Below are 23,301 nucleotides of genomic sequence, written 5' to 3'. Positions count from 1 at the left end.
AGTGAAATTTCTGCTAATCCCAGTGTTTTACAAGTAATCAAGGTGCTTTTATCCATAATCAGCCTAGTTCATCCCTAAATACCGAACACAAGGGAATATGAGTTGATTGCCATGATTAGTATATCTATGGTGTCTGAGGGTTAGGACTCAACCTGTTCTTTACCTCTTGGTCCCAATGAGCCCAACACTTTGATGCAGCACTTTTATGAAAATAATAGAAGGGGTCCAACAAAGCCCTCGCAATCAGAAATGAAACACAAGATTGTTTTTGTTTTCTTCCCTCACTATTACTGCAAGACCTGCTGCATTAGGGATAGCCATTTTTTGAATGAAACTAACTTTCATGCTGTGTGTTTAAAGGTAGCTTTCAGTCCTGTCCTGTGCAATAAGTCTAAGATCTTTCATTGACATACCATATGACAGTATTCCTCAGATAGTGGAGCAGATCTTCTCTTTTCTTTTTCTTTTTTGAGGTGCGGGGAACACCCGAAAACCAAGACCATTCATTGGCTAAGCATAGTGAGGAATAAATATTCCTTAAATAATGCAGTCACCTTCAGAGGGAAGAAAATTCAAAATTCCAGGCTGGTTTTGAGATCAATATGGGCTCAATCATCAGTTGCTAATTGAAACAAAATATGATTCATAGAGTCATAGATTCTAGGACTGGAAGGGACCTCGAGAGGTCATTGAGTCCAGTCCCCTGCCCTCATGCCGGGACCAAATGCTGTCTAGACCATCCCTGATAGACATTTATCTAACTTACTCTTAAATAAAGATTCCACAACCTCCATAGGCAATTTATTCCATTGTTTAACCACCCTGACAGTTAGGAACTTTTTCCTGATGTCCAACCTAAACCTCCCTTGTTGCAGTTTAAGACCATTGCTTCTTGTTCTATCCTTAGAGGCTAAGGTGAACAAGTTTTCTCCTTCCGACTGATGACACCCTTTTAGATACCTGAAAAGTGCTATCATGATGACAGTTGCCAGCAATTTGAAATCCGCTCGGTTTAAATGCATTGATGCTGATCAGCCTAAATGAAATTCCACACCATCCTTTACTGTAAAAAGTATGGGTTAAGTGCAATTAATTCCCATGGCCTCTTTGTTCAGAGGTAGCAATGAAAATCACCGCACAAAGGTGGAGTTGGGGTGTTGCTGCAACCCCTGGCTTGAAGTGGTTTCTATTATACACAGAGTTTGATTCAATGGCTCTCAGCACCCCCACTATTAAAATTGTTCCAGAGCCCCTGTCAATGCAACTTTGTTTTACTACTAGATAGTTTTACCATGATATTCCCTATACTTAAAATAAGGTAAACTAATGGAATAGCACAAACACTGCAGTATAGGTTGCCCAGGATAGAAGATGACTGGACTCGGTGACCCAGGAGGTTCCTTCTAGTCTATGTTCCTAGTGCTAATTTCTTGGAATGGCATTTGTAAACATTTTAATGGTAACAATTGTATTTAGCCTTTACTCTGTATCCTCTTGGGTTAATAACAGTGGATCAGATTTTTAGCTGGTGTAAATAAGCAGAGCTCCCTCAAAGTCAGTTGAGCTATGCCAGCTGACACCTGCTGGGGATCTGGACAGCATCTCAAACTGGCAACTGCTGAAATATGAAATAGTGCTATATGGAAGGTGGAATTATTTTTTGTCTCATTTCATAAATTTTAAGTGGAAATTGTAGGCAAAAATGTAGGCCTTTTGCATTTAAAAAGTGCAAGATGAGTTAAAAAAAATTCATAGACAGTGAAGATGAAGCATTATAGGATTATAATTATAGGATATAGTTCCATCTTGATGATCGGAGATTCATGCTCATAAATATCCATTCATCGAAATAAGGATATATTGTATGCCACTGTATTCTGTTTTGAACAGTTGCAATACAGTGGAAGGTCACTTAATGTTTCATACTGTAGTTTTGAAAAAGAAGTGTGGTCTGTTCCAAGAGTGTGGAGCTAATGATTCAGACATATTTTTCTTTTGCACAAAGGCAAATGTGGTAATTTCTTGCTTCCCCTCCTCCAACGATAATTTTTCAGTATGGTTTTGTTTGAGTTGTAATCCAGCTCTGTAGCTTTGAGCTTTTCTGCCCTGATACTGAAAGCATTGCCTTTTAGTTTCTCAACTACCATAGTGTTCATCTCATTACCTGTAGCTCCTAGCTATTCTGTTCTGGTTTCAAATTGCAGGTGCTAAACACTAATACATAACAAGTGTGGAAGAAAGGAAAAACCAAGTTAACCTCAACTCTGATATTTTTCCCCGCATTCCTCCCAATGTTGTACTGTGGGATGCAGTCTCCACTTTCAAACCCAAAATGTGACACATCAACCCTGTGAAGGGTGGAACACAACTTGAGGCATTTCCCCCCATCCCTTGTCTCTTTCCCCTTTATGCTTCTAATCCCACTGCCCTTCCTCTTGTCTCTTTTCACAGAAAAGAGCACCCTTTGGTCAAAGAACTTTTCCTTCCTCGACAGCACAGCTCCTCCAGTGAGGCAGTGCCTCTCCTCTGCTGAGTACAGGGAGGAAATTCTGTAAACTGCTGCTTCTCCCCAACAGAACCCAAGTGTGGGCTGCTAGCATATCCAGGGGAGCTGACTATGGGAGTCTATGGGAAAGTGGTTGTTACCCATTAAGGATCTTTCTCCGACTGAGAACCAGCATGGGGAAAGTGAATCACATTGGGAGGTCATTTTAGGGAATGGGGGAAAAACCAACATGGAAATTGAAGTGTAAGTAGAAATCAGTTTGGTGTCAGTGGAGTATGGGCAGGGAGTGTCAGGTGATCCGCTCTCTGGAAAAGGCCTGTTACAGTGCACTTGGAGGGCGGGGACAAACCAGATGATGGTTATAGAAGTAGAAGAGCTCTCGTTTTCCAGTATGGGTTGTAGGGAAGACGAGATTATTTTGCTTCAGGATCTTGCTACAGAAGATACAAGAGGAGTCTTCAATGCTTTAAAGGTTAAGACTTCTATTTACATAATACTCCAAATCAGGAAATCATTAATGTCATTTTTCAGACATTCCATATTAGCCACCTCATTAAATGCCAGGATTTCACTGGAACCAGTCCAAATTGCTTTTACAGAACCCTGTGTTCATTTAATGTTTCTGAGAGATCAACGTGTATTGACGAGAGGACAAGGCCATAGGTTCTGAAATTAGGATGCTGGGGATGCTGCTGCATCCCCTGGCTTGAAGTGGCTTCCATCATATGCAGGATTTACAGTTTGGTTCAGTGGCTCTCAGCACCCTCACTATAAAAATGATTCCTGTGCCACTGGACAAGGCTAAATTTTTCTCTCCTGTTGTGATAAATGGAAATCATTTCCATCCAGAAGACATCTGTGCATGAAATCAGTCACTGTCACACCAGTGAAATTTACATTATAAGGTTGTGCCTTTAAGAATTTAAGCTCCCCTAGCTTTTCCAGTAATCAATAATGACATATCAGTAATGCATATAATAAAGTGCTTATCAAATAATGTTCCTCAAATGCAAAGTCTTTGCAAAATCTTGTTGCATTCATAGAATTCCTTTGTTTGTGTTTATGGCTTTGACCCATTCTTTTGTATTGCCAAGGTGATGAACGAATTTGACGTTTATCTGATTACCTCACCAGAATTAAACAGAAAACAGGGCAGCTATCCAAAGTTCCTTTCAGTGTGAAAGCTAATTATATAAATGCTTTGAGCAGCAGTTTCTTTTTGGATGTTTAAGTGCTTTTATTAGATTGTTCTCTTGTCATTTTAAAATTTATTATTGGACACTTATAAATGGTGTTGCTTGCTGGAGCGTTTTTTTTTAAATGGTTGCCAAAACCGCATAAAGCAGATCTTGGGCTAAATTTGCTGGCATATTGCATCATTGTAAAAGAAAAAATAAAGATGACTAATCTGGTTTTATGAGTCTAAAATACCAAGCCTATTGTTTTATGGGCCAGCCAGGATATATCCTTCTTATATTTTTCTCACTGTTAAATCAAGCCCCCTTTTCCAAATACAGCAACTCAGCAGATCAAAAGTATGAAAGCAAAAGTCAGTGGCAGACCAAGGGAAGGCCATTTGTCCTTTACATTTTGATACTGGCTTTTAGTTATAAACAGCAAGTACTGGGCAGAAGCTCTAATCATTCAATTGTATATATCTTTTACACACTATGGGTTTATTCTCCATTTGTCTTGTACCTTGCATAGTCCTTTACTCCTGCACCAAGTCAGTATGAAACACAGGCTGATAGACAGCCAAGTCAAATAGGCAATCTGTCGTGGTTTTTTACTGCAAACCATCACTCTGCTACCTAAGCGTTTGTCCTCATATAGTGGATAGCAGAAGTGAAGTCTCGAGTGGACTTCATGGAGTCACTAGCACTTTCTCTTTTATTTTTTTCTCCCAGATCACAGTTCACCACACAGACAAGTGGTAGTATTTTACACCTACCTTGCATGGGTGTAAATGACTATACAAGATGCGAGTCACTGGAGAAATGGACCTAAAGTATGTTGGAGGGAATGGGGTCTTACACTGCCTAGGAAAGTGTGCCCCTGTGGATGGGTTGGTGGTCTAATCCTCAAGTTTGCAATATTTACACTCAGTGGAATCACAGGTTCAATTTCTGTTACAGCTGAATCAGTATATGCTTCCAAGGAAGATCAGTTTAGTTACATGAAGTTTCCTGTATTGGGGGCAGGGGAGAGTTTCTGGTCAAGACACAGAGATACAAGCTGTTGTCTGGGCCATAGGGACATAAAATACTCCACATCATGATTTATAATAGTAGGAGATTTTTTCTGGTGTCCTAGATCTGCTTTCCCTCACCTCTACCGTGTGGTGGTTGCTGCTTTTTAGTGATACTTTACAAAATGTGTATGGATTGCAAAGACATGGGAAGGAAATGCAAAATACTGGTCAGGAAAATTGCTTAACCACTGTGTTCCTAGTCCCACATCTGATGCCACCTACTTGCTAAATGAATAGAAGGTCAATGTATAAGTAGCTAGGCTCTGGTGATTATGGTTCATCCTTCTGGATACGTGGACTTGTGAGCCCTTGAGCACAGAAAGTGTTGTGTCTCTGAGATCTGTGGCCATGGCTCAAAGTAAAGCATTACAATGGAAATAGGGAATTTACATATCCCCCATTCTACTCACTCTCAGAGTAAAGAGAGGCGAGGGAAAGAAAATAAGTCCTGTTAGAGCCCTGCTACTCTTGTGGGTAGGTGGAGTCCATCTACAGTTGCATGGCGCAAGGCGATGCCTTTTGAAGGCCTCACAGTATCAGGGGCAATGACAGATTCTGCTGGAGTTCCTGACAGCCACAGCTGATGATGGGAAGCCTGGCTGTTGAAAAAGGATGGAGGAGAATTGAAAAGTGGAACCATGAAAGACCTAGACTGATTATTTTGAAACTCTGATTATAGTGAGTTGGTTTGACATAAAGACATGTGGGTTGTTTTATTCTGAATTCTATTTGGGGAAAATAGAAATTAATAGTTAATAATACTTCAGTGCATAGTATAGACACTCATTAATCCTTACAATGCCCTTCTGGTGTATATAGCCAAATTTTTCAAACCTGAGCATTTAAAGGTAGGCTCTAAATTGATATGTAGATATCCATGGTTCAAATGTTTGGCTATTTATTATTTAGTCCAATTATTACAGGGAAGCCAACAATGAGAGGCTACAGTTCTGTCACAGCTTTCTGAGAGGTAGCCAGATCTTCTTGATAATATAGCTTTATAATCCCTACTTGCCTGTGAGTTCTGTCTCTTCATGAATGGAGATGTATGATAAATCATGCATGGTCCTGTCTCTCTCTCTCCCCTCTCTCTTCTTAGTGGTGAAAATAAACACTCTCTTATACTTGTGTTCACTGCATGCTCATGCATTGCGTTTGTAAACATTTGTATACATTTACAGTATAAATTATGTAGCTAAATGTATTTTCTAAGCAGCAGTTACATTTGGATTGCTGTTGTATATTTAGTTCTATTTTAGCTCTTCTGAGTAAGTTTTCTAGATGATTTTCATATGGCTTTGCTGTTTAGACGTAACCTAAGATCTCAACATATTTCAGTATATGAATTTCTTTTTCAATGCAAAAGTTATTAGAATGAAACAGGAAACTAATCCTTTATTCATAAAGTATGCACAGCAGCTGGGAGGTTCACTCTCTCATTCAAGGTATTCATCCCCGGGCCTTTCTGCTGAGACTGTCAGCAAGGGTGCAAGTTAGTGCCATATGCTGTGATGGCAGTTTTGGGGATGAGGATTCCTTTCTATTAACAACTGCACTGAAGTCTTTCCACATAGGTAGTTGAATAATAGTCAACAGGTCATGACCTTGGTCTGGTTTGAACCAGTGACTTTAAAGGTGAAAGTCTGTGTGTAACCTGTTACCAAACACTTGAGCCAGTCCCTGCTGCAGTATTTTTTGAATGTCTTGAAATATATACATAATTTTTTTCAACTGACTATTGTCATTAGCGTTTTTTTCATCCCAAACAAGGTGTGATACTGGAAGGCTTCAGGATGACAAAGTAGGTTGGTTTTTTTTTGCTCACGATGATGTCTAGCACACATTGGCTACTAAATCAGTTTGTGAGGACATAGTAATTTTTGACAGAGTTCTATTAATACACCTTGAAGCTAAATGAGTTCTGTGAATCCCCAGTTTCAAGCTGTAGAATTCTGCCATAACTAGAAGAAAATATCTTGCTCTAGGCAGATTAATATTGAAAGCTTGTCAAAAAAATTTAACATTGAAAAGTAATTCATCTCTTCCTGTCATTTTTTGAGTATCTAGTCTGAACACCATTTGTAATCAGTAGGAACACATCCAAAGAGATGTTGTTTCCTTTGTTGTATTTCCTGATGTTAATAGGGATCCAGTTGAATATTTATATTTCCCTTTAAAAAGTACATCCCAATGACTGATCTTCAAGATGGTAATTCCTGTTCCTAGGAATTTGATAGATCTTCTAGAGTACAGAAATTGCCATGGCTTACCAAACAACTTAATTTATGTCCCACAGGGACATTTAATTAAGGTAACTTGGCATTGTATATTAATAAATAACTAAAATGGGAACAAGAGAAGCTTTAAACAAACCATTTAGAGACAAATGACTGAATATTAAAAATATGCAAGGTTTAAGGAAACATTGACTGGGTGGAGAGAATGAGACTGCTCCACAAGCCTAAATTGCTTGATTGATGAGTGCATTTGATAAGTCCATGTAAGTTTCCCAGAAGCCCAAGGTAGGTATGTTGCCTTGACTGCTTTTCTACATATGGCAGTTGGACAACTGAGAATATGGCCAGTCCTCAGAATTTCAGCTTACGCTCAGGTAGTCATTCCTGGCATAGTTCGGCAGGGCTAGATTCTTCCTGACTATGCAACAGGTTGCTCGATCTTTTCTCTGTCCTGATATCTCTGAAAAGTGCTAAATTGGGGTATTGAGAAGCATCGGAGACTAATCAGAAGAACAACACATCCAAAATCTAAGGCACCTCTCTATGCAGTCTTCAAGTACTGCCTAATAATTAAAGAGAGTGTGCCCTACCTGGCAACATTCCCAAAACTTCCCATGATGCTAGTGTGCCTCTTTGCTTGTTTTTTATGTGAGTTTGTTGTATTTATCCACACATTTATAAAAATAGCCTCCTGTCCTTTGCTCTAGGACAGGGATCGGCAACCTTTGTCATGAGGCTTGCCAGGGTAAGCACCCTGATGGGTCGGGCCAGTTTGTTTACCTGCTGTGTCCACAGGTTCAGCCGATTGTGGCTCCCACTGGCCACAGTTCACCACTCCAGGCCAATGAGGGCTGTGGGCAGGGCCAGCTCCAGGCACCAACATAGCAAGCAGGTGCTTGGGGGTGGCCAACGGAAAGGGGCAGCACATCCGGCTCTTCAGCTGCAAGTCAGCAGTGGGTCCCTCTGTCCCTGCCACCGAAGTGCCACTGATTGTGGCTTTTATTTTTTTTCCCCGCTGCTTGGAGTGGCAAAAATGCTGGAGCCAGCCCTGGCTGTGGGAATCGGCTTGAGGTAAGGGATGTGCTGGCCGCTGCTGCCCCCATTGGCCTGGAACAGTGAACCGTGGCCAGTGGGAGCCACAATTGGCCAAACCTGCAGATGTGGCAGGTAAACAAACCGACCCCGCCCAACAGGGTGCTTACCCTGGTGGGCTGTGTGCCAAAGGTTGCCGATCCCTGCTCTAGGAGCTCCACAACACATTTAAAATATAATGATAAAAGGACTCCCCCAGGGACTCATTTTGTGTAGAAATTAATATATAATCATCACCTAGGAAGTGAAGAGATAGTTAAGATCTTATGACCTTCCAGTAGAGTCCTCCCAATCTCTCACAAATAGGGATTGGGAGGATGGAAAGGAAGGGTTATACTTGTTTTCTTCCTTTCTTTTTTCCCCTTTTTTTTCCTTATTGTTCCTGAATCTTCCTCTTGGAGGAAGGTCTGTAAAAGTGAGTTATAAAATCTGTCCAACTACTGTGAGCTGATAGAGAACAGAAACCATGTAAAGAAGCAAATGGAAAAAAAATTAGATTTTAGAGGAGCTTCCAAACAAAGCTTACCAAAGGGGTAATATTTTTTTAACTGTCAGGCTGAATTCTACTGTCCATTATTGAGATTTGTGTGCAACTCTGAGATCGATGGAATTACTCTTGATTTACATGGATGTAACAGATAGCAGAATCTGGATCATTATGTTCAATTTCTGTGTTCACAAATGTAAAACAGCCTTAATAAGCCCATCTGCCTACCTACATGGCAACATGGTGAATTATTCAGGAATATGTAGCACAGTCAGAAAACAAATTTTACTGGTCTACAAATACATTGATTATGACATTGTCCATAGGTCTTTCATTGCTCTTATCTGCTGGTTATCTGGGTAATAGGTATCAAATTTTTACAATATGACCTGTCACATTGTGTTGGCTGTTTTAATCATGTCGTGTTTTAGCACATCAATGTGTAAAAGGGTGCATTATAACACAGAGTAAGTGTATACGTATGTGTGTATATTTATGCCTGCTAAAAGGAACATACTCTGAAGATATCAGTAATTCCAGATGTACAGGGGTATACAAATCTTTGCTTTGTTTTACTTTTCAAAACTTGTAAGGAACTAATAGCTATAGCTCTGGTTTGAGACAGTATGCGCCTATGCTATACTTGTGTTAGCTTCCCAGAAACTGCTGATCTACAACAATCTTCTTATTTCTGTCATGGCTAGAGGCTGACAATTATAGGCCTTCGTCCTGTATTGGCTTTTTGGCATTGTCAATGAGCTCCTCAAGGTTCCCCATTTGGAGCTCATTGCAATATTGGGTAAGTTGAGTGAAATGACACGCACAAACAGGGACTTCAATGAGACTGTGACATAATATCTGTTGACTTTAACAAACAAATTCTTATTTAGAGTGGGATTTTCCATGCTTGGTCTGCCAAAACATTTTTGTTATGTTTGAGCAAAATCAGCTCAGTCAATTTGAGTTATAAAAGCTTCCTACCCCCTCTCCCCACTCCTGTGCATTCTGAGAATATTTTTTTTATGTTGCACTCAGTTTTTAAAAAGGCTGAATCTGTTAACTTTTTGTTTGGTATATGTCATTGAGTCCTAAGATTCAAGCCAATTTTGAAAAGAAATCAGTTCAGTGGTTTTGTAAGTAGTATACAATGCACACATGTAAATACTAATTTAGCTGTGAAAATATTTGTCTCCCTGGTTAACCTGTATCCAACTGTTCCCCTTCCTCCCACTCAAGGTTGACGGGATATTGTGCTTGGCTGACATTCTCACAGATAGGACCCATTCTGAAGCCACTCGTGCAGAAGCAGCAGCAGTAATAGCACAAATCACATCTCCACATCTCACTTTCACTCAGCATCTCAGCAGCTTTCTGGAGAATATGGAGGAAATTGTCACAGCACTTGTCAGTAAGTAGACATGGTTTGTTTTAAGCCTTTTCTGTTAGATTTACTGGAAAAGGAAAAAGAAACTTACGATGAAAGACTGACTTTCCTCCATTAGCAATGTTCTCTAAGAAGTATTTACCTTTCTTGCCACTATAACGTTCCACAGTAGAAATCTATGTGGATTAGCTCAATTGTTTTAAATCCTGAAATTCTTCAATAGTTCTAACATTCTTGACTTTTAGCCAAAGTTCAAATACAATTTATTTGTGAAAATAGTAGCCATTTAAGGCCTAAAAAGTGGCCCTGGCTATCATCTCACCTGCACTGGTGTAAATCAGGAGTAAGAATACAGGAGTCAGTGGAGAGCTATCAGTGTAAAACTGGTGAAAGTGAGTGGAATATCAAGCCCATTATCTTTTCTACAACTGTATGATACTTTATACAAAACATTACTGTATAACTTGTTCTTGTGCATTAAAAAGTGGCCTTTTCATTAGGATCTCAGTCCATGCTAAGGCAAGAGGTGGAATGTAGTGGTGACAAGTACAACATAATTATGAAGACCAAAATGCATCCTCCAGTCAACAATGATATGCTACCACACATGACTGAGGTTTGCCTTTATCTGGGGTTAATGATGACGTTCTTGTAAATTAAGAAGCTAGTATCATGGTCTGAGATGTCATTCATATCTGTATTTAGTCTTTGCTAGGTAGGGGAACCTTTAGTTTTTAATGCTGTTTTCTAGCCTCTTCCGGTGCAAGACTCTTCCGAATAAGTGCTTCTTCCACTCCCTCCATATTAAAGATATAAATACTTATTCATCTTTAACAATCCATAGTTACATATACTAACAGATACCAGAATCATCATCTAACTGCATATGCAAGACCTGCAGAATAGATACATAGGTCTCTGCTCTATCCCACCAACACCCAGTCTACTCCACCTCTAATTTACTCAATCCCAGCCTGAAATGGAGTTATAGGGCAACACCTGGGGATGCTCCAATCAGAACTGTTACAAATTCAACAAAATCCAAGATGCAGGTAAACAGTTCATCACAAACATTGGCCTGTTGAGCAGCAGAAGCTGAAAGACACCTGTCCCTGGGGTTGGAATAATATGCCAGATGGAAAGTTATCCTAGATCTCAAATATGGCAATCATACTATCTTGTCCAATACAGTGAGTATGAAACCTGCTAGACCTTATTTGATACTTTATACTGTTCAGTGTACTGTTCCAGACTGGGCCTCAGCATCTTGTCTGAAGATTAGAAGCCCATAGCACGCTTGCCCTGGAACCCGTACACTGTGTGTTGGGGAGGGACAGGAAGGGAGTTGGGGATGCATGAGAATGTGGGGACATATCTTCAAAGAGCAAGGTAATCCAGCTTTCTCAGCTGTCAATTTTTGCTTTATACTCCACTTGTTGAGCTAACTTGCTAGCCGCCAACCAGTGTTTAAGCCCAGCAATCGTGGCCAGCCAGGAATATGCCAAAATGAATCAGTATTCCTCTGGGCAGAGTCATTGAGGAGAAGGCTATTTCCTTGATTGCCACCACCAAATCATCAGCTGATGATGCACCAAGCCTAAGCAATATAAGCTTTAGGAATACAATGACTCAAATTTGGGGAAGTCTTTTCACTATCCAGTCATCAATTTCCTTGTAATATTTATAGCTGAGTAATTGAATGACTCTCTCTTCATATTTTTAATTTATAAAGCGCACTGAAATCAAATTGCTGGGTGACTCAGACCTAGTTAAAGTAAATGTGTACAGGAATTAAAAGGCACTTAGGAGGTTATGATGATAATAGCTATGTCTGCAGCATTTTTTAAGATGTCTGTAAAATTTAAAAATATACAGGATAGTCTTAGATTATAAAAAAAGTTTTAGAAACAGTAAGATAAATTGCAGAATTTTATTCTCATGGATCCATTAGTTTTACCCATCTGCTGACTGCATCTCATTTTGTTTAGTAATATAACAATTATCTTAAGTTTCTCCATTGGATGTTATTCGAGTGTGATAGCCTAGGTCACTAATTAAGTGAATGCTCCCAGAGACTTGTAGTCTAGATTTATCTTGCCATCTATATCTGCTTCAGTCCAGTCTGCAAAAATGCAAGTGGAAATGTCTGATATTAATTTCAGACAAATATTTAACTCGTATACAAACCTTTTCATGCTGGAGGAATAAATGATTTATTTTAATTAAATTATTTTCTGCATTTGTAGAATTGTGCCAAGAGGCCTCAACTGGTGAAGTTTTCCTTCTGGCTTCAGCAGCACTTGCCAATATTACGTTTTTTGACACAATGGCTTGTGAGATGTTGCTTCACTTGAATGCAATGAAAATTCTTCTAGCAGCTTGTGCTGACAAGCAGATAGTGGATACTCCATATTCTCGAGATCAGGTGAGTGGTTTTTGAAAAAAATGTTATGTTTACACATGCCTATAGCAGTTCTTATTATAAAATGGCTCAATAGTTTCAATTCTAATGTCCAGTTCTGGATGTGTTCAAAACTTCATTTGGTCCCATATTTTCCATGGTTGGTTTCTGCCCAAATTTTTCTTTTTCCTCTGTCTGTGTAATTTGAACAATATTGAACAAAGTTATTTTGAACATGGCTTTATCAAAAATGGCTGAGGTTTTATATTTGAAAGCATGTATATAATCCTGACTGGGAAAAGGGGCCTTTGCTTAGTGTGAAAACCATGTGTTTTGATTTAAGAAAATTATGGTTATTAGAAAATTTAATGCACAATAGAAAATCTCCATAAGCCTATAGGCCATCATTTAAACATAAATGCAAAACAATCTGTGTGCAGCTCTTTAAGGCTCAAATCCTTCAAGCACTTTTGTGCATGCTTGACTTTCTGCATGCATGTAGTCCTAATTACTCACCTACATGAAGTTAAGCATGCATGTAAGTGTTTGTAGGATTGGAAAGTAAGAGTTTGCTAGTTCTACAGGCTAAATAAGCGCCTGATTCATATAATAGGACTTGATCCAAAGCTCAACTAAGTAGCAAGTAGCTTAAACAAGTGAAGTAGTTTTTTTTCTTTTTTCATTAAAGAAATCTAAGGAGTTAAATGCAAAGAAATGTGTTAGGCATAATTAATCACAAAGAGCTCATATATACCCATGAGTCACTGGCCTGCATTAGGGTTGTTCGAGAAGGGTACTGCTTAAGTGAGAGCTGTAGTATGAATTCAGCCTCAATAAGATAAAGTACTTTTTAGAGCTCCCAATTTTCAGAGATGCACTCACTATTACTCATGTTAAGGCAGTACAGAATTATATCCTGTTTTGAGCCTGTCAGCTCTGCTAGCCAGTGTGGTAGAGGATGAGGCTCTAACCTCATCAGCTGTCTACCTTTTGTGGGCAATCTAGATACAGCAATGGGGTCAGATCCTCAGCCCCTGTTAAGTCAGTCTCCTTCATGCCACTGCAGCAGCACAAAGGTGACTTCAACCTGGCTAAAGACAGCAGCTCAGAATTGGGATGACATAGCCAACCTTCTGCCGTCCAATGTTGTACTTGGGATGGGAGTGGCACAGCAGAAGGACAGTGTTCTCCGGTGACCTTGGCTCTGGGGAGGCTCCAAAGTAGACATCATCTGATGCAGTAAAACACGTGATCACTGAGGCTGCTCTAACTTGCACCTGTGGCCATTTTATCGTCACCAGAAGGAATTGAGAATGGTGGTAGAAAGGTGGTGTAAAATGTAAAAAGCCATGGATGCCCCTTCCCTACTCTGGTATGCCAAGCCCTGCTCTGGTGCCCCTGAAGATCTAGGCTGTGGTGTTTGGCTTTACTGTATGCCCATTATTTACTATATGTAATTTATGTGCTCTCGCTCCTTCTTTCATATCCTCTCTAATTATTTGTCCTATGTTTCCTCCTACCAGTGGGCACAATTCTGTTCCCTTTGAATTCCATGGTAAAGTCACTATGGACTTTGGGAGCCAGACTGGCCATTTTCTTCATAGTAGCATACATTCTACTAAAGAACAGGATATTGAATTAAACTAGAGTGCCTAGAGAAATCACCTCCCTATATAAAATAACCTCCTTTTAGCAATAACTGAAAAGGAACTTTTGAGTGTAAATGGTGAACTTGTGTGGAATAGTAACACAAACATCCCTGGGTTTATTGTTGTAAAATATCTATGCTGTCCATTCACACTGCTGGCCAATACTTCCTAGAGGAAACCAACTTGAGCATCACTCCTCTTAATAATAAATAAGATTGTCTTCCATTTTAGAGGGGCATGGATAACTTCCAGGATGCTAGAGTATCTTTAGTTCATTTTATGCCATTAGAAAACACTTTATTTAAAAGATGTAAGTGAAGGGCCCCAGATCTTTGCAGGTATAAACCTAGGTAACTCATATAGGTAAGAGGTCACCTACATATACCTTTGCATATTCAGTTTAAAGCATTAAGAAGCACAAAATAGGTCTCCACTCCTCCAAAAAACAAAAAAAATTTCTATTTCCTGTCTCATCATAAAGCTCCATAGATCAAAAAACAGCATTTTCCCACAACTATCAGGGGATGCCAAGAAGAAACCATTTCCTGAGGCCTAAAGGACTGGTTCACAGGTATCCAGTCAGAAGCTATGCAGAAGCTGATCCATCCCATCACTCACAACAAAATTCCCACTTTCTCTCATCCCAAAACTAGAAGCGGGGTAAAGCATTACATTAAGAAGGAGAGGGAAAACTACTGTACCTCTCCAGTAGGAACAAGAGAGTTTGTATGCATTAGCATCTACCTTTTCATTAAGAACAGTTATAAAATTGGCATTGGTGTTAATACAGATACCGATGACTGTTTAGTAAGTATCAAGTTTTTTCATGTTCAGGGACCTCAACCTCCTCCTGACAGAGAAAGCTGGTACTCTGCTGCATCATGTTGCCTTCATGAATCTTTAGCACTGTCAGATACAGGAAGGCGTAATTGAAACTTTTGTGGGTCAGGGACTCCTCTCATTCCGTACATGGGGAGAAAATTATAAAATAAAATCTGTTCCTTCTGAATTCCCACTTATCTTGTCTCCTCAGTGATGCTAGCATTCTCACCTTACCTGTGAAGTTGTGGAACTACAGTCTAACAGTTTTTGGTCTTTCGTTATCCAGAGGAACAAAGACATAATGTGCAGTGAACCATCAATTTTAAAGCAGTTATGTTTGTATTCCTGGTTTAATACTTCAGTAAGCCGTATTCCTCAAATGTTTGTGGGAAGGAGGGCCTTTGATTCAGTCCTGGAGACCTATAGTTAGTTAGCTGTTCCTCCTGTTTTCCGCATAATCCTGATTTTTTTTTCCCATTTTTGCAGCTCCTTGCTGGAGACTTGCAGGCTTTGATGAAATCATAGCCTATCTTTCTCTAGTTTCTAGATATTTTTTTCTGTCTCCTCCACCACTCACTCAGGGCATTTATTAAGTTTTCCTGTTGTGTTGGCCTTAGGGATAACCCGCCCCCCCTGCAATTTTAAGGTCAAAAGTAGAGGAGAGGCAGATGTTACCTTATGATCAAGGCCTGTAGGATGAGGTTTTCAAAGGGGTCTAAGAGTTAAGTGCCTAGCTCCCAATGAAAGCCAGTAGGAGTTGAGTGCCTAACTCAATTAGGATCCCTTGAAAATCCCACCCTTTATTACTGCATCAGAAATTATTGTTTTATAATCAGAGCTTCTTGAATATCAGTTGGTTCATTCTTCCTGTGGACTCCTTATCTAGGTTCTGCTCAGTAACCTCAGGTTGGTGGCTTACCAGCTTGTTCTCAAGCTGCTGACCAGATGGCCTCGTGTTGGAAGCCAGCATGGGTCTGGATATGTTTGCCTGAGAATTATTAAGAACAGAGGACTTGAGGTGGAGGAATTTGGGCAATGAAGCACTGTACTCCATATTGGGTGCCTTCCACTTCAGTTTGACAGGACTATGTCAAAAATCATGCAGGGGGAACAAGATAAAATGGTGCAGGGGGAATGGAGGCCGTGAAGACTTTATCTCTATCCTAAGGCTTTGGTGCTGTTGGCAGAGAAAAGGTGGGGTCAGGAAACAAAGGTCTCCCCCTGCCATTGCTACCTCTTACTGAAATCCTAGCTGAGATGGGAGAAAAGATCCCCTGCCCTGCTGCCTCACAACCACTAGTGCAGTGTCTCTGCTAGAGAAGGTCCAGGGGTAGGAAGCAAGAGCTCCTGCCCTACTTGAGACATCCATGTTTTAACATTTCGGGCTAAGTCACTTGGTCAGTGTCACGCAGCCAGCTAGTTAGCATATTAAGGAACAGAAACCAGGTCTCCTAACTCTCCCAGGCTATATTCAGTCCAGCAGACCATAGCTTCCCCCCGTTCCTTTTATGATCAAAAGCAGGGAGGTGACCAATCCTTCTGACAAAATTAAAGTCTATGTTTAAGCATATGATCAGACACGTTCTCTGTGAATGCCAATATCTTGTCATACACTGTGTAAGTACTTGGTAGTATGCACCTACCCTTGTACACTGCGGTGGTAAAAGTTATGTATCAAAGATCTCTTAAATACTTTCTGTTAATGAGACGCTATATAAAAATTACAGCTAGATCTGAACTTTCTTGCTTTTATGACTTTTGGTTTTTGATGTCTCATTTTCTACTATTGCTTAGTACTTCACACAGCCTATCTGTGGTTGGACTACTCTGGGTGAAGGAACTTTCAAATATGCTCTGTGACCAGATAATATAATACACTAAACATTCTGGCATGACACTGTCACTTATACTAGTAACAGGACTCACATTAAGAAAACGGAATCATATGCCTTGCTGCATAGTGAGTGGTGAGGTAACCTCTGGTGTCTATTAACAAGGAAAAAAGATGATAAATTATGGTAATTAAATTCCACAAAATACTTAGGAAATTAAACAAGAAGCCATGGTTGCCAATAATAGATATAAAAATAAGAGCAAGGCCACAAGTTGGGGAACTCTAACAATGCCATTATATTACTTGTATCCTAATTAGTTTTCTATAAGAGACTATAATAACTTCTCCACAGGAGCTCCTCCCCTCTTTTTTAAAAACACCCTCTGATCTCTGCACTTCCATGCCAAATTAGGTTATTTGAACATTGGAAAAAGAGGCAGATAACCATGTTTTGACACTCCATGAGAAACTTATGTAAGAATATAAATGTGTGTGAAAATCAGCTTTGGCAAGCATAGTGGAGTCAAAATAATGCAGACATAAACTCCAGGGGTCCTTTCTCAGCCAAAATGATCATTATGTCCAGCCTTTGGTCCAGTACTTGGGAGTTAGAAGCATGCAAGACAGGCAGCATGTTGCAGTGGATAAGGCACCAGCCAGAATCAGAAGACCTGGGGCAAAATCCTGGCCCCATTGAAATCAATCACAAAACTTCCATTGACTTCACTAGGGCCAGAATTTCAGCCCTGGAATCTACTCCTGACTCTACTTATTTGATGTCACCTTGGGCTAATAATTTAACTTCTCTGTGCTTTTCTTTCGCCATCTGTAAAGTGGGGCAAACAGTATTTACTCATTGATGTATGGCATCTATGGATGGAAAATGCTATATCATTGTTGCAGTTTTTATTTATTATTACTGCTTGCTGACTCTGTCCTTGCCTTCCACCTTGTCAGCTGATGCAGAAAGTGCAGCTTCTTGTCTGCTGTAGAAACTGGAAATGATAAAGACAGGCTATGGGTTTTAGGGTAGTTATAAATTTGTAAGACCGAAAACAATGCAGACACAAATACGTAAGAGTGCTTCTTCCATCTGGTTCTCTTCAGTCTGGTAGGAAGCAATAAAAATAGATTTCAAACAATATAATAGATCTCAAACTGCTGCAGAATTTTGATATTTCACGACACCTTTTCCCTCTAAATAAATATCACAACATATGGCTAGGTGGTGATCTCAGGCACTGCTGTCAGCAACGGCTGCTGCATAAACTCTGCAAATTCCCTAGTCCCTCCCTGAGTCACAATTCCACTCCTGCATCTTTCTTGCTCCCGGTGGAGTAGTAATTTACTGCTGGTATAGACACCAATAAATTACTACTCTCACTCACTCAGCTACTCTGGCCAGCAATTGAGAGGCTTGGCTCTGCCCACGCTCCATTCCCCTGCCCACCTTCTCCAGGGAGGGAGTAAGCATTCATGCACCATGCTTACTTCTAGTCACTCAGACAAAAAGTCCAGGTAGCCTAGGTAGGCAAGTAAGCGGGATTTCTACACCTGTACACTGTCTTCTAGTCCTAGTTACAGGCTAGTCCTGTGTTGTTTAATTCTTTAAAATATTGATATAGAGTGTGGAAAAATATGAGTAAATAGAAATATTCAGTGTCTCCTTTACTCCAGAGGTGAGATGTTTATTTTGTCTTAATCCCTCATGCTGAATCTTATGGTTCTCAGAAGAATTCCTCTTGCATCTCCCTGAGACCATCTGCCACAACATCTCCTGCCTCCAACTGCTGCTGTGACATTGCCTGTTACTAACCAGTAAGATAGTAGAAAGAAAATGACTGTCATACACACAGCTGGGTGCTGCTTCCAGACCTAAAAGAACAGGGAAGAAGGGAAAGGGATTCCCATCCTATGTTGTGTCCTGAATACCAAACATGCTGTGCTGGCTCATATAGTATTGAATCTTCTTCCTTCATATAGTACCAGAGGAAGTTCACTCCTGTTCTTTAGAGGTTTCTTAGGACACTTGATGCACCTCTTAGTTGTCTAAAAGGTCTTGCTCCATAAGTCTGATATCTGCTGTCAGCCTTTGATGGGGAAAAAAAATGGTCTCCTTATGCTGCCTCCAGGTAGGTTGACTTTGCTTTGATGTTTTTAATTTACATAAGGAAATAAAGAAATCTAATAAACTCCATATTGCTTCTTGCAAGTGGCCAGACATGCCTTTATCCCAGCAGACGGGTGTCTGGAACTTTGAAAACTCTTTCTGGCTTATCTTCATTTGATTCATTTAAGTGAAACAATATGCACACTCATAATGTGTAGCAGAAATTAATTTTACTTAGCGATGAACCAGCCTTAAAGGAGTAATTAACTAAGAAGATTAGCGGTTCCATATTGATCTTCTTTGCTACTCAGTTTAATGATTTGGTCATTTTCATTCTGAGCTTGAATTTTTCTACTTATATCAGCAGTATCAGTAAAAATTTATGAAACATGGTGACCTTAGCAACAATAAAGATCATGCCTCTCATCTGTACAGGGCAGGACTCACAAAATGAGGATACTGATCATTGAAGAGCAGGTCACAACTGGGAGGATATCCTTTATTCCACTGGGCCCCAAAATGTACCTATATTGCTCTCTAATGCCTGTCCAGTCTCCCTCTATTTCTTCATCTTTCCCTTGCTAGCATCTTCACTGTTTCTGATAGCTAGAATTTCTTGGCAGCAGAACTGACCAGTAACTGCTGATAGTCGGGGGCAGAGAGAGGGTAGAGGCTTCAGCAGATGTTACTGAGCATGCTCAGTCTGTGTGAGCATGCTTAGTAAAAGCCAAGCAGCAGCTCTGTGGGGCACCTGACCGCGCGTGTCTCCCATATCACCTCTGCTAGGTAGCCTTTAGTCTCCGTTGTGGACTGAGTTTTCCCAAACAGTAAACAAACCTGGTTATTTAATCCTTTTGACACACTTTGGGTTTACAATGAGGACATTCACTTAGCATTGCCTTTTTAACCTGTAAATGAATTTTTAATCTGGTCCTAGCAATAACACAAATACTGTTTGGTACTTTCATTCACTATTAGTTAAACATGCTAATAAATCAACATTTGTAATTTAAAACAAGACACATTATCATAGTCTTTTGTGGTTATGGTCTCCTTGCAATATAATTTCTTCAAGCTGACACGTCTCCATTCACAATATCTAATGAAAATTTCTTTAAAGACCTTCAATTAACTTTATAGTTTCCTCAAATTTCAATCAATCTTTTCTTTACAGAAGATTGATTTCCCAGAAGTGTTTTATTTCTGTAATGTACCACTGACTCTAAGAGAACATGACTTAACATCATTCCATATTTCAGTGTCAACCAGATCACAAAAAAAGACAAAGGGAGTTCATCTTTTACAAATTCAGTCAGAGTTTGTGGTTGGTTAGGCTATTCTTTTTTGGGGCTAAAAACTCCTCTGTTTTGAAAGCAGAATGCAGTTTTTCTTTACTGTCAGATGACATAATCTGTAATGATACAAATGCTGCCAATTAATATTAAAACTAAAAAATGTAGGTGAAATATCTGTCTAGCTGGTTCTTATCTCCTATCTGTGAGGTTCTTGTAAATTTAGATGGTTTCTATTAGATTTTATATACGTGCTGTGAGATATTGAGAGGTGAATTTTATAAATCCGTAAGACTAACATGATGTGGTAACAACTGTAAAGATATGAAACATATATTTATTATTAAGCTATATAAGATTTAAAGAGAAGAGACTTCTCATAGAGTTTTAAAAATACATTGCAGACCTCCTAAGTCACTAATACATTTGTTTAGAGCCTGTTTTTTTCGGTGGTGCTAAGCACCCAGAATTCTTAGTGCTCAGCATCTCTGAAAATTAGCTTTTAGGCCTCAATTTAACAAAACATTAACTCACATAACTTTAAGCATGTGAGGAATCCCATTGGCGCCAATGGAACTATTCCCGTACTTAAGTGCTTTGGCTCAGGACCTTTAAGGGAAGTGCTTAAAGTTCTATTCTGAAAAGTCTCTCTGTAAAAGTGGCATGGTGGGTCTCACTGATTCTGTGATTGTCATTGTGCTGTAGACTACACCATTATAATTTCACGATAACAAGTAACATTTTGATTCCCCTGCACCAAGGCATAGCCCCATAGTATTAGAACTAAATGAGAATCTCATTCAGTAGTTGACAGCCTGTGACACGTACCTGAACAACTCTGATTTCATGTAGTGGAACAAATACTTGCTGATCAGTTTATCTATCAGTCTGATCTGTATTTCTAGGGTGCCCATCACCATTAGGTTTGTGTGAAGTAATAGTTAAATGATCCCTAAAGTTAATGACTGTATCCGTATTTTGAGATAATACCTTGGGCTGGAGGCTCACATAGTTTTCTGTTGCCTGCTACTGTAATTCTGAGCTTAAGTAAAGTGTTTCAGCTGTTGAAGCTGAGGTATGCATAGCAAATACAACAGGGGGAAATACATTAGAAGACACAGTATAAAGACTGCATTTTTAACCAAAGAGAGACTGTTAATAAATGCAAAGAACAATACAATATGAAAAGTAGTTAATGGCACATGTGGATTACTTGATATTCTTACCTCAATATTGTAACTATTTAAATTGGTTTTAAGGAAAAAAAAGCACCTAAAGGTCTTTATTCAATTTGTAGACTAATGGCTTCAAAATTTCATTTTGAAACATGAAGCTGCTTTTGATTTATAGGAGCATCAAAAAGAATCTTAAATCACAAAACCTGTTTCTCTTTTTCTTTTTTCCTCTTTTTCTTTTCTTTTCTTTCTACTTCTAGAACTTAAAAATGGCTGTACTGATTTAAATCAAATTTGGCCTGAAATACTAAGTTGCTGCATGAAGTCAAGTTTCTTTCTGAACTATGAGCCCTTCAGAAATAGTTTCCAATCAAAATTAGTGATAGACGGATGTAAAAAGCTTCAGAGGTTTGGATAATTTTCCAGCAGCTGGAATATGTATTCAGATTCTTCTTGTGCTTATCCCAGTCTGTTCCATTTGAAAAGCTGGAAATCATCTGAGAAGAGGGTCTCTAAAAATTTCCAGAAATTCCTAGTGTAGGTAGCATTGCTACAGCATGAAAATAGCCTTTCTCAGAGTATTTTAGTGCTTCTGCTTCCAGCCCAAACCAGGCAATTCAGAGATGTTTGAAAATCCCAAAGCAGGGTAACCCATTGGCTTCAAACCTCAGACTTTTTTCTTTTTTTTGGTTCAATTATAGTTTGGCTTTATTCTTACCTTATCCATGCTGCTTTGCCCATCCCTAAATCTGAGCATGTACTGTAACTGCTACTACTCGTTAAAATACCAACTACAGATAAGAAAGAAACAAATATGATTTGCATCATTTGTAGGTACAATGGTAATGAGAATCCTAGCATCTGGATACTTGAATACTTCTAAGGAATTGATGAAGTGTGAAGTTGGCTGAAATTTAGGAATTGAGGAGCAGGTCTTGGGCCCAGTGGAGAAGTGGCTGTAAACCACCTTTCCCTTTCCCTGATCCTGCTCTCTGGGTGCCACTTCACACTCCCCAGAGTAATTTAGAGCCTCATAGGGAATAGGAAGTATCATTGTAGGAGATTTGTCATAAATCCTCTCCCCACACCCCTACCCAATCTGTGATTTATTGTTGTGGCTAGTACTTTGTGGGCAATGTAGTGCAATTGTTACATGCTTATTGAAGAATGTCAGATACCTGTTTATACTGGGTAGGGTGTTACTGGGAGCTAGATGGTTATTCTTGATATCAGCCCTCCACTGCTGTAAAGGTGATATGCTATAAAACCACAAGAATCCTGAGCAAAGATAAGTTCCTCTTGAAATCTTTGAGATACTTTTCAAATATCCAAAAACTGCTGCTGATTTTCTCTCTACCAGGAAGTATATAAATAATTCATTTCCCCCCCGCTATTCTAAGGAAGATGAGTTGGTGTTCCCAACGGTGAGAGAATTTGATACAGAATAATGGTTCCTGAGCCAATGAGAGAGTGTATTAGTCTTTTTTTCCTGTTCTTTTTAGTTATTGTGTTTTGCTCTAAAATCCATACTATGCCAAGTGTACTCTTGCTGATCTATTACAAATTCAGATAACATTTTCAACTGCTGCAGCAATGATTGTGAAGATGTGTTTTTTTTGAATGTATATGTTGCGCCCATCACTAAAAATTTAACTTGTATCTATAGTAAGGGGGTGGGGGGGATTGAGAGAGGAAAGACAAGCGTCTTGGGTGCTAGATTACCTGAAGTTTATGCAAAACACAACCCAGTTATTTTGGTCTGGAAATGAATGTAGATTTGTCTGAGAACTTGTGTACATCTTTAGTCACCAAAGAATGATGTACTGGGAAGTGATAATGCAAGCTCTCTCACTCTGCTCCACCAATATGCCCCAGCCTGGCATGGCCCACAACTAGGAGTTGAGATGGTTTTCTTTCCCTGCACATTCATGGCCTCTTTGCAGAGAATGCTAATAAGGGTGTCATTGCTTATTTTGTGGTAGAGGTTTTGTTAATGCAGCTGCCTTTTCACGAACTCAGCACACACCACCGGATAGCCATTGGGTAGTAACAGCTTCCAGT

The 23,301-nt window shown here is 39.5% G+C and overlaps 1 protein-coding gene across 1 annotated transcript in view; it reads left to right on the top strand.

Moving 5' to 3' along the window:
- Positions 1–23,301, top strand: part of INSC (INSC spindle orientation adaptor protein) — a 130,468-nt gene that overhangs the window by 87,684 nt on the left and 19,483 nt on the right. Inside the window, exons 7-8 of the mRNA XM_050954554.1 lie at positions 9,810–9,981; positions 12,204–12,382. Of these exons, the coding sequence (XP_050810511.1) occupies positions 9,810–9,981; positions 12,204–12,382 (351 nt within the window). The remainder of the gene's footprint in view (positions 1–9,809; positions 9,982–12,203; positions 12,383–23,301) is intronic.

This window comes from Gopherus flavomarginatus, chromosome 5, assembly GCF_025201925.1.
Source record: "Gopherus flavomarginatus isolate rGopFla2 chromosome 5, rGopFla2.mat.asm, whole genome shotgun sequence".
In the NCBI taxonomy this organism is placed as follows: Eukaryota; Metazoa; Chordata; order Testudines; family Testudinidae; genus Gopherus; species Gopherus flavomarginatus.
Note: the sequence above shows the minus strand (reverse complement) of the source record. Positions and strands in the feature narration are given on the sequence as shown.